The sequence below is a fragment of the Diaphorina citri genome, unplaced genomic scaffold, assembly GCF_000475195.1.
Source record: "Diaphorina citri unplaced genomic scaffold, Diaci psyllid genome assembly version 1.1 scaffold1499, whole genome shotgun sequence".
Taxonomy (NCBI): domain Eukaryota; kingdom Metazoa; phylum Arthropoda; class Insecta; order Hemiptera; family Psyllidae; genus Diaphorina; species Diaphorina citri.
In genome coordinates, this window is record NW_007378925.1 from 34,137 (window position 1) to 45,163 (window position 11,027).

Consider the following 11,027-nt stretch of genomic DNA (forward strand, 5'->3'; position numbering starts at 1 on the left):
CCTTTCTTTTAAAAAGTCCATTTTTGCGTTCAACCCCTATCCCTATTTTCTACTATATTACCAGTTTGCATGGAAACCTAACCCCTTATTCCGCTTACCTGTCTTCCATGTAGGAGAACATTTTCTGTGCTGAGTTCCTCAGTCACTCGTTAAGGTTGGGATCTTTGTGGTTGCAAATATCCGTGTAGTCACCTGAAAATAATTATTTTCCTATTAGAGATTTTTCCCCATGCTAGTGCTATTGAATTTCCCTAAGTATAGGTTATTCCGCCCCGGGCAGGAATCGAACCATTGACCTAGTGCTTACAGTGCAGGGTTGAAGATACATAATAGATTTTCTACGTTTCTTTAGAGTAGAAATGAATAACGCTCTGAAAATAGAGCGCCGCAGATGCAGCTTCACAAATTGTCCTCATATGACTGACTGCAGCCTAAATTAGCCAGAAGTACTTCTTGCCCAGACGGTCACCCACCCAGATACCAACTATGCACAAATTTAAGAAAAGCTCAAGGCTCATAAAGCTAATACTGAAAATCCGTTAAGGGCTAGTCTCAGAGGGGTAGATCAACTTACAGAGTTTTTCCTATGGTTATGTTTAGGAAAACTAGCCCTCCAGTCAAAAATACTCTTAACCCTCAATGGATATCCAGTAATATCAGCCCGAAAGTTATACTTACTCAATTTGCCGTCGGCCACCTGCAGAAAGCTGACGACCAGGGCCAGAAAGCAAATGGCTGCCATCCGATCGAAGTCCATCGGATAAGGAGAAGTGCTCCTTCGACACCTGTCACACACCATTGTCACACAAACCGTGTCACACTGTCACAAAAAATCGTAACTTAAAAAACCGTCCGAAATTGGCGGTCACACAAAAATATCGGGCAAAAAGGGCGAAAAAACGCAAAAAACGTTATCGTAAGAACACTAAGAACAGTTCTGTTGTAGTTACCGAAGGGTTTTCGCAATGGGTATAAAAAACACACAAAAAAAAACACTTGGCGAAAATCCTTGTCGAGAATCGAACGAAGTAGTTGGCTAGATTTTCTTGAAGTGGCGAGAAAAGTTGCTGGTTGATCGAACAGTTGATTTAGACTAAACCGGGGATCGACCTTCAATCAAGTTTTATATAAAATCCGATCTTTCAGTGTTTTCGTACCTAAAGTTTTACCTGAACCTATATCTTCGTAAAAAACCAGCGGGTAACTAGCCAGTAACAATTAGTGTTTTTCTGGCCAGTTTTTACTTCCTAGTTTTTTTATGCTAAGGAGAACTAATATGCTAATTGGCTTATAAGGGCAATATATTTATTATTACCTGTCTATCTGTTATTATTGGGTCAATTCAGGCATGATAGGTACATAAATATATGTATATTGCTTGTTGTTGGGCTTCACCGAAGCTTCTTCCTTGTTTACTGTATACGAGCACGTGGAAAACTTTGGTCTTATTTCTGAGAAATTAGGTAGGTGCTTATTTTTAACTTTTTTTATCATAATTTCTTGTTTTTAGAGTATGCGCAGTGCCCTAAATCACCAAAGTATGGAAAAGTATCTTACAAGTGTAATAGCCAATGGAAAAGCAGAATTTTGAATTTGGACGAATCAAGAAATTTTTCAACAAGTATGAAATTTTTCAACAAGTATGAAGTTCATACTATGAACAATGATTAGAGAGCCACGATATGGCCACCCCTGTACGATAGGAACCAATCACGTAAATACTTTTCCATACTTTGGTGATTTAGGGCACAGGCCTTATTTCAGGTCGTTATGCTGAAGGCCCAGTAGGTCAAGGACAAATAAAAACCAGGGTGTTCAGCATTTTTATAGGAACCTTGAACCGAAGAACTCTATCGTTGAGTTATAACTTCCCATTATTTAGGTTGTTGGAATTCTATAGCAAAGTGTCGAGCTTTCTGATATAGAGTTCAATATTAGAGTGCCGTCACCCAGTCACTCGGTTAGGCTTCCGTCACCCTAGTTTTCTATCCATATATATGGGTAATACAACACATGGCCTTGCTGCTTAGCGTGTAAATAGAATAAAATATGGGTAATACTTACTCAGAGTAATATTTCCATCACCAGTTCCCGTGATGGGCAGAATGAGCACTTTCCCATCCATAACATACTTCCCCAGCACCCGTAGCTTCGGATTGGTGAAGTACCACTCCCAGTGGCCATATGGGTAATACAACACATGGCCTTGCTGCTTAGCGTGTAAATAAAATAAAATATGGGTAATACTTACTCAGAGTAATATTTCCATCACCAGTTCCTGTGATGGGCAGAATGAGCACTTTCCCATCCATAACATACTTCCCCAGCACCCGTAGCTTCGGATTGGTGAAGTACCACTCCCAGTGGCCATTCTTCAGATCGATCTTCGACTTGTAGAAGTCGGCCGTTCCTAGACCGTGGATCTGAGCGTTGAGGAGTTTCAGGGAGAGGCCGATTTGACGGTTGCCCTGGTCGACGGCTAGGGATGTAATGGTGAGAGGGTCCAGCACGGGGATCTTGAACTTGGGAAAACCTGACGGACGAAAGAAGACGATGATGTTATACTCACTAACACACACTATACGTACTTTTCAAATTCAAGCAACGTTTTTATTATAAAACTAGACCATAAAAGGAATATTCCTACCAAATTTCAGCTTTCTAGGTGTTGTGCTTCTCGAGATAGAGCGATCAGTGTGTGAACTATGACATGTGAAATGTGAATGGATCTTGTTCTTATAATATAAGATTTACACCTATTCTGTACCAAATACATAAGACCTTGTTTAGACTTTGGGTGTAAAGGGACTTTTCAGTCTCATTCTTGCAGTATAAACAGGGTGTATCCTATTCTATACTTTCTGTGTCCGTAAGATGAGATGAGATGGGCATCGTACCCTCTCGGTGTGGGAAGGATTAGAGTTTAAATTTTAACCCTTTGGATGACCAGGGATACCTACCTAATATCTGCCCTCCGTCCATCCTCCAAATTTTCCGTTTTAGGATCCCCCCTTGAGTTCATAATGCCCTAACCCCTACGTTGTGTAAATCTATGTTATCGAGGCAGTGTGGACGGTTTAGTCGTCGATCACCGGCCGGTCGACTATGTGATGTGGACACACCTTTGGACTCGCCTCTAGTACCTACGACTGATCTTTCGAACTTGGTCAATTTTTAGCCTCCGCGCGAGGTAATAACGTTCTGTCTTACCTTTCACCAAATAGGGTATTCCATCCCTGGCTCTCTTTACAATGCAAGCATCCAACTGGGGATCATTCTTCTTGCAAGTTTTAATGTTAGGGGCTGAAAAAGACAAATTGGATGGGGTAAAATAAGCAGGAAAGCGAAGATGTATGGGTGAGTTTACAGGGTGTTAATAAGCTGAACAGTCTGTTAGGGCCCCAAAGTAAGTTAGTGAAACCCACAGTCAGTCTCTTTGAAGAATTGCCAATTATCACCAAGCTTAACATCAAACAAAATCCAAACAAATCGGTCGTGTTGCGAACGTCAATAATAAAATACAACTACCTACCTAGTACGTAGGTGCCTACTACTGTAGAGGTGTAGAGGCAATCTTTATATTTATATTACCCATCAGTTTATTTTATCCTCCATAAATCACCTTTAATGGGTAATCAATACTACCTACCTAGTACGTAGGTACCTACTACTGTAGAGGTGTAGAGGCAATCTTTATATTTATATTACCCATCAGTTTATTTTATCCTCCATAAATCACCTTTAATGGGTACTTCAAGCCCATTTGGAACTCTATTTTTAGGCACTTTAGTATCTTTAGAAGGCTGAGCTTCTAGCATTGAGGTATAGTCCCTTTTATGTACCTCTTAATAAACCCAGCAACTCATTCAGGCATTGCATATTGATTTCAGTTTCTCACCTATAGATATAGGTAAAGTTTTACAAGCTTGAAAACAAAGTGATACTAAGCCCACTCCCCCATTCCCGATAGCAGGTCGAATGAACCACTTAACCATGGTTCACCTACGTTAAGCAGCTTAGTGGTATCCTGGTATCTCGATGGGTTGCCAATTGCCATCTTTACACTTGTGTATGGAGGGTATAGGTAACCCCCGTCACTATAGCTATAGAGAATTCAGGACTTATACAATAGCATCAAACTTAAACACCTTGAAAGAAGATGACGCGAAGAGACGTAGACTAAAAATAAATATAAAATAAATATTAGGTATTACTTACGTAATTTTAAACTTCCAGTTGCTTCAAATTGAATCAGAACTAACGCCAAAAACAAAACAAGTAAAATCCCGACTTGGTTACACATTGTTTCTTAAAATAAAAACAACAATATAAAATCAAACAAAAATCACAGCTCCCTACAACAAACACATAAACACACGATTGAAAAGAATCCGAAAGAGTGCTTTGAAAGAATTAAACTTTTGTAAAAACAATGTCTGAGTTCAGCCAAAAAACGTGTAAAAAAAATATTTTAATAGCCGTTGGCCTAGCTCAAAAAGGTGAATAGCATTAAACGAATTCAGGACTTATACAATGGCATTAAACGAATTCAGGACTTATACAATAGCATTAAACGAATTCAGGACTTATACAATAGCATTAAACGAATTCAGAACTTATACAATAGCATTAAACGAATTCAGGACTTAGATATACAATAGCATTAAACGAATTCAGGACTTATACAATAACATTAAACGAATTCAGGACTTATACAATAACATTAAACGAATTCAGGACTTATACAATAACATTAAACGAATTCAGGACTTATACAATAGCATTAAACTTAAACACCTTGAAAGAAGACGACGCGAAGAGACGTAGACTAAAAATAAATATAAAATAAATATTAGGTATTACTTACGTAATTTTAAACTTCCAGTTGCTTCAAATTGAATCAGAACTAACGCCAAAAACAAAACAAGTAAAATCCCGACTTGGTTACACATTGTTTCTTAAAATAAAAACAACAATATAAAATCAAACAAAAATCACAGCTCCCTACAACAAACACATAAACACACGATTGAAAAGAATCCGAAAGAGTGCTTTGAAAGAATTAAACTTTTGTAAAAACAATGTCTGAGTTCAGCCAAAAAACGTGTAAAAAATATTTTAATAGCCGTTGGCCTAGCTCAAAAAGGTGAAAAAAAAATTGAACTTCGATCAAAAATAGTAAAAAATAGTTTGAACTTTGGGACTTTGAACTTGACTCTTTTGATCCTAACTCAAATTTTTGAAAAAATATTATTTATTTATTTATTTACACTTTAAGCCATGTGTGTTAAAAAAATATTTGAACTTACAAACTTTGAACTTTGAAACTCACTCTTTCCCTGAACTTGGCAAAGAAGTGAAGACAATTTGCCAATTTTGTACTCACAATGTAAAAGCGCATGAGTTGATTATCTTATGGTCCCGAAATTGAAGGAGGGGGCGAGGATGGGAGAAAGACAGCCGTTCCGATAACGAACCTTATCTGTTTAGTTTGCCCGGGCAGGAGCTATTGATGAAAAATTACTTGACTAGAACATGAACCACGAACCTCGAGATCCAAAGTCCAAACACGTTAACAACTGCACCACTGAGGTTGGTTTACCTAAGTAAAAAAAAAAATGTCAGAAGCAGTGAGCGATCCCAGGCTTCCGAGGTAGCCGACCAGTACCGGATCACAGTCAGTCGGACTTGAGAAGGAAAAAAAAAAAATAATAATAACTCTAGTTTACACTTATTCATAAACCTGTCGACCTTGCTCTTGAAGTTAGCTGGGTTCTGACCTCAAGATCGATCTGATGAGAATCTGGATTATTGTGTGAACTGAATAGTGATAGGCTTGTGCTAGAGATTCACAGATTCACACTGACCAAACAGCCTAGATCGAATCCGGACCGGCAGAAAACTAACGCACTTCCGGGACGATAATACCTCAGCAGTTCCCTCTATTGATTGTGAGTTGGGTCTAAATTTACAGGCGGAGTCACACAATGTTTATTCAGATCATTTTAGACTAAATTTAGGATCAAAACGTTTAGCCGAATCATCCACATTAACACCAAGACTCCTTAAAAACTGCCAAAGTGATTTATCATTTATCATGCCTGTACTAAACCATTAGAAATCCTCTAACTCTAAATAGTTCAGTTTCCCAAAGGGAAAGCCCTCTTGAAGAAAGGTTCCATCTTGGAGAGAGGAAATCGTTTCCGTTCCCAGAACGAAAATACACACCTGTTAAAATACCCTTCTATTTTTACTCTTTCCTTATCACATTACTTTCACAATGTCTCTACTACTACCTATCATTACCTGTTGTATTTTACTTTATTGTCATTCTCTACTACCACCTATTAATTTACATTTATTACTTTCTATTATTTTTCTAGTTAAGCAAGGTCTTTTTATTGAATTCTTAGTTGTACCTATGTATTATTCTTTAACCCATTAAATATACGAGACCTTGTTTATTTACCTTTTTTTCTAGTTAAGCAAGGTCTTTTTATTGAATTCTTAGTTGTACCTATGTATTATTCTTTAACCCATTAAATATACGAGACCTTGTTTAGACTGCTGGGGTAAAGGGACTTTTCAGTCCTATTCGGGCAGGATAAACAAGGTATATCTATTCTATTCTACTAGAGCAGGGGTGGCCACCAACCTTACCTTCGGGAGCCGCAATCCCATCAAAGGGGAGATTTTTGGCGAGCTACGCCGCAGGCGAAAATTTTCGTCTACAATCTTCAGAATTCAGTCTCATGGAAATTCTGATGTTCAGAGAAATTTTTCAACAAGTATGAAGTTCATACTATGAACAATGACTAGAGAGCCACGATATGGCCACCCCTGTACGATAGGAACCAATCACTGTCTTCCAACGTTGCCAGACTAGTCGAGAAACAATTGGTCGTAAGACACTGTTGCGAAGATATCGTTCATTTCGTTTTTGTCCTCGTCAGCCAGAACTCGTTCGAAGACAGGCAGGAACGCGGCCTGTAGCTCCTTGTAGTTCTCGTTTAAGAAACGGTTCATTTCTTCCCCTGGAAAACAAAAGAACGTCGTAAGACACTGTTGCGAAGATATCGTTCATTTCGTTTTTGTCCTCGTCAGCCAGAACTTGTTCGAAGACAGGCAGGAACGCGGCCTGTAGCTCCTTGTAGTTCTCGTTTAAGAAACGGTTCATTTCTTCCCCTGGAAAACAAAAGAAAAAAGAAATGTGTTAGGCCAGCCACTCACTTTTAGGTAGACCTGATCAGGTCCGCTTCTGTCAGGTCTAACTGACACCTGATGAGCACACCCACTATCAGGTAGACCTGACAGGCAGACCTAATCAGGTGTACCTGTCAGCTAGTTCTACCTGATGGTGAATGGCTGGCCTTACGAACAGTTACCGAATTGTCCTCACGAAGCTGAGTGCATCCCGAAATCCGAAAAAAAAAAGCTTGCACTGCATCCGCCGGAAATTGAACCCGGAACATCCTTAGTGCAATTGAATCTCGTGACCACGTATGAAGGTATCACACCGGAGAGCACGAGTTCAATCCCCGGGCAAGTCAATGTTTTTTCGGTCTGTGTAATGCGGAGTGTACCCAGCCTGGTGATCGTAAGGGCAAAATCAAAAGAACTAATTTCTTTAAGTACCTAATACGAGAAGGAAACTCATTGGGCCACGTCCGGAATTTTCTATTTTTGTCGACGCCTCACTGGGTCTATCCATTATGTAATGCGAAAGCGGTTTCAAGGTACAAATAACAATAAATAATAGGTAATAATAAAACCAACCAAGGATCTTTTGAACCAGACTCACCCAAATACTTGTCCCCATTGAACAAGTTGTCTAAACGAATATAAGTCCTACTCGGTTTTATCTTGTAAGTGTAGGATGTCTACCTGATGGTGAATGGCTGGCCTTACGAACAGTTACCGCATTGTCCTCACGAAGCTGAGTGCATCCCGAAATCCGAAAAAAAAGCTTGCATTGCATCCGCCGGAAATTGAACCCGGAACATCCCTACTGCAATTGAATCTCGTGACCACGTAGGTATCACACCGGAGAGCACGAGTTCAATCCCCGGGCAAGTCAAAGTTTTTTCGGCTCTGTGTAATGCGGAGTGCACCCAGCCTCGTGATTGTAAGGGCAAAATCAAAAGAACTAATTTCTTTAAGTAATACGAGAAGGAAACTCATTGGGCCCCCGTCCGGAGTTTTCTCTTTTTGTCGACGCCTCACTGGGTCCATCCATTATGTACCTAATGCGAAAGCGGTTTCAAGGTACAAATAACAATAAATAGGTAATAATAATAAAACCAACCAAGGATCTTTTGAACCAGACTACCAGACTCACCCAAATACTTGTCCCCATTGAACAAGTTGTCTAAACGAATATAAGTCCTACTCGGTTTTATCTTGTAAGCGTAGGATCGGATCTTCATGTGTTTCACCCCATTTCTCTTCACGAAATCCCATTTAATGTTCACATCCAGGGTAGTGTTCACTGAAAAAAAAAAAGAAAGTAAAAAGAGGAAGGTGGTCGAAACGTCGTCGAAAACGGGAGGGGTAGACGTGAGAGGTACAACTGATCAGGTCTGCCTGTCAGGACTACCTGATACCCGATGAGCACACACACTATCATTTAGACCTGACAGGCGGACCTGATCAGGTAGACCGAGGAAGGTGGTCGAAACGTCGTCGAAAACGGGAGGGGTAGACGTGAGAGGAACAACTAATCAGGTCTGCCTGTCAGGACTACCTGATACCCGATGAGCACACACACTATCATTTAGACCTGACAGGCGGACCTGATCAGGTAGACCTACAACTGATCAGGTATGCCTGTCAGGACTACCTGATACCCGATGAGCACACACACTATCATTTAGACCTGACAGGCGGACCTGATCAGGTGTACCTGTCAGGAAATCGAAGAAAGAAGGAAAGTAGGATAAGGAAAAAACCAGCCGTCCTGAGAACGAACCTTATACGTTAAGACTTAAGGACCTTATACGTTTTAAGACTTAAGCGGATTTCAAACCCACGACCTAGCTCTTACATGGCAGGCGTGCTACCTTCCAAACTGGTTTTGCTGCTGTCTATTTTAGGGTGTGCAGGTAGACCTGACAGGCGGACCTGATCAGGAGACCTGACAGGCGGACCTGATCAGGTAGACCTGATCAGGTAGACCTGACAGGCGGACCTGATCAGGTGTACCTGTCAGGTCTACCTAATAATGAGTAGATGGCCTAACGGAGTTAATATTGTCTCGAAATCGAGGAAAGAAGGAAAGTAGGAAGTAGGATAGGGAAAAAACCAGCCGTTCTGAGAACGAACCTTATATGTTAGGACTTAAGGATAAAGTTCGCCCCAAGCGGATTTCAAACCCACGACCTAGCTCTTACATGGCAGGCGTGCTACCTTCCAAACTGGTTTTGCTGCTGTCTATTTTAGGGTGTGTCCAAACTTAGTCCAGCAGCCGTCGATCGACGAGGTGAATCTATGTTGTCGGGGCAGTGTGGACGGTTCAGTCGATATCGATCGATGGCCAGTCTACACCGAGAAAAAAAAAGGTGACAGGGTGCCACAAGTTTAGGGTGAAAGAACTCTATTATTGGGTTATTTCCGCTGATTTAGGCTGTTGGAATGCTATACTATTGGTTTTGCTGCTGTCTATTTTAGGGTGTGTCCAAACTTAGTCTACGAGCCGTCGATCGACGAGGTGAATCTAAGTTGTCGAGGCAGTGTGGACGGTTCAGTCGATATCGATCGATGGCCAGTCTACACCGAGAAAAGAAAGGTGACAGGGTGCCACAAGTTTAGGGTGAAAGAACTCTATTATTGGGTTATTTCCGCTGATTTAGGCTGTTGGAATGCTATACTATAATGTCGAGCTTCCGGTATGGAGGTCAATATTAGAGTGCCGGAACCCAGTCATCCTAGTGTTTTCTCAGTCTACTATGTGTGGACATACCTTTACGGATTAGGAACCAAGGGGGTTTTACTTACCATTAGTGATGTTACTCTTCCCTTTACCAGTGATAGGCATGATGAAGATTTTCCCTGACACTTCATAGTTGGACAGGAACACAAACTTGGGGTTAAACACGGTGGCATTCAACTCTCTCTTCTTCAGGTCCACCCTGTAAAGAGGACAATAAAATTATGAGACACCTTGAGTTTAGAAGCTTAACCCATCCTTTAGGGCTGTTTACCCATACACCTAAGCCCCGGAGTGGACTTTCTGTGTATGATTAAAACATAAAAGAGCGGGTTCGATTCCCGCCCGGGGCGGATTTTATCCTGATGGGATAATGTTCGTTCTCGGAACGGCTGGCTTTCTCCTATCCTCGCGGCCCATTTTTCTACATGTTTTGATAAATAGATGTAAAGACAAGTCATTCATCACTGATATGCACATGAAAGAATATTGGTTGGAAAGATATTCTGAGGATTTTTAGGATAAATCTTGTCTTGTAGGTAGGTACCTCGTAAATAGATGTACCTTGTCTATTATACTACTTTGTATTTGATTGGTATTTTCCGGGGTGACAACACCTATTTATTTTACATTGTCTTCATATATTCATAGAAGTTAATAGGTAGGCATTTTATTCATATTACTAAACTTCTAATTTTATTGAAATATTATTAGTAATTTTTTTAATAGTAGTAGTCATTTTATTCATATAACTAGTCATTTTACTAATATTTATCAGAGTGCTTTGATTCCCACTTTGCCGCATCTGACGTCAGATAAACCGCCCCGGGCGGTGTCTAAAAATAGACCTTCCCACGCAAACCCGAGAGAGCTTTGAAAAGAAAAACGGCCCAGTGAGTGCGTTAGTTCCCGAGAGACCCTTGGCTCAAAACATTGGATCAGTTGTAAGATTGAACCAGGCTTAGGAGATGGTCAGAGTCGAAACTTTCGCGTGAAAAGTTAGAACTTAGAACGAATTAAATTTGTGTTGAAAATCACATTGTTGAAAACAATTTAGACTGTTTTACCTATTTTAAATCAATATAGGAATACACTGATTCGC

The 11,027-nt window shown here is 40.3% G+C and overlaps 2 protein-coding genes across 2 annotated transcripts in view; both read right to left on the reverse strand.

Moving 5' to 3' along the window:
- The window catches only part of LOC103516160, a 19,216-nt gene extending 14,720 nt beyond the window's left edge, over positions 1-4,496 (reverse strand). The window contains exons 1-4 of the mRNA XM_008481121.2: positions 4,219-4,496; positions 3,211-3,303; positions 2,248-2,533; positions 679-785 (exon numbers count right to left, since the gene is read on the reverse strand). Coding sequence (XP_008479343.2) covers positions 679-785; positions 2,248-2,533; positions 3,211-3,303; positions 4,219-4,303 — 571 coding nt within the window. The 5' untranslated portion in view covers positions 4,304-4,496. The remainder of the gene's footprint in view (positions 1-678; positions 786-2,247; positions 2,534-3,210; positions 3,304-4,218) is intronic.
- A 2,386-nt stretch (positions 4,497-6,882) lies between these two features.
- Positions 6,883-10,345, reverse strand: LOC103516165 (protein takeout-like). The gene is made up of 5 exons (XM_026828639.1): positions 10,323-10,345; positions 9,994-10,127; positions 8,339-8,488; positions 7,052-7,185; positions 6,883-7,005 (listed from the first exon to the last, which is right to left on the reverse strand). Exons 1-5 carry the CDS (start codon positions 10,343-10,345, stop codon positions 6,883-6,885), a joined length of 564 nt encoding a protein of 187 aa, XP_026684440.1.
- Between the last annotated feature and the right edge of the window lie 682 nt (positions 10,346-11,027).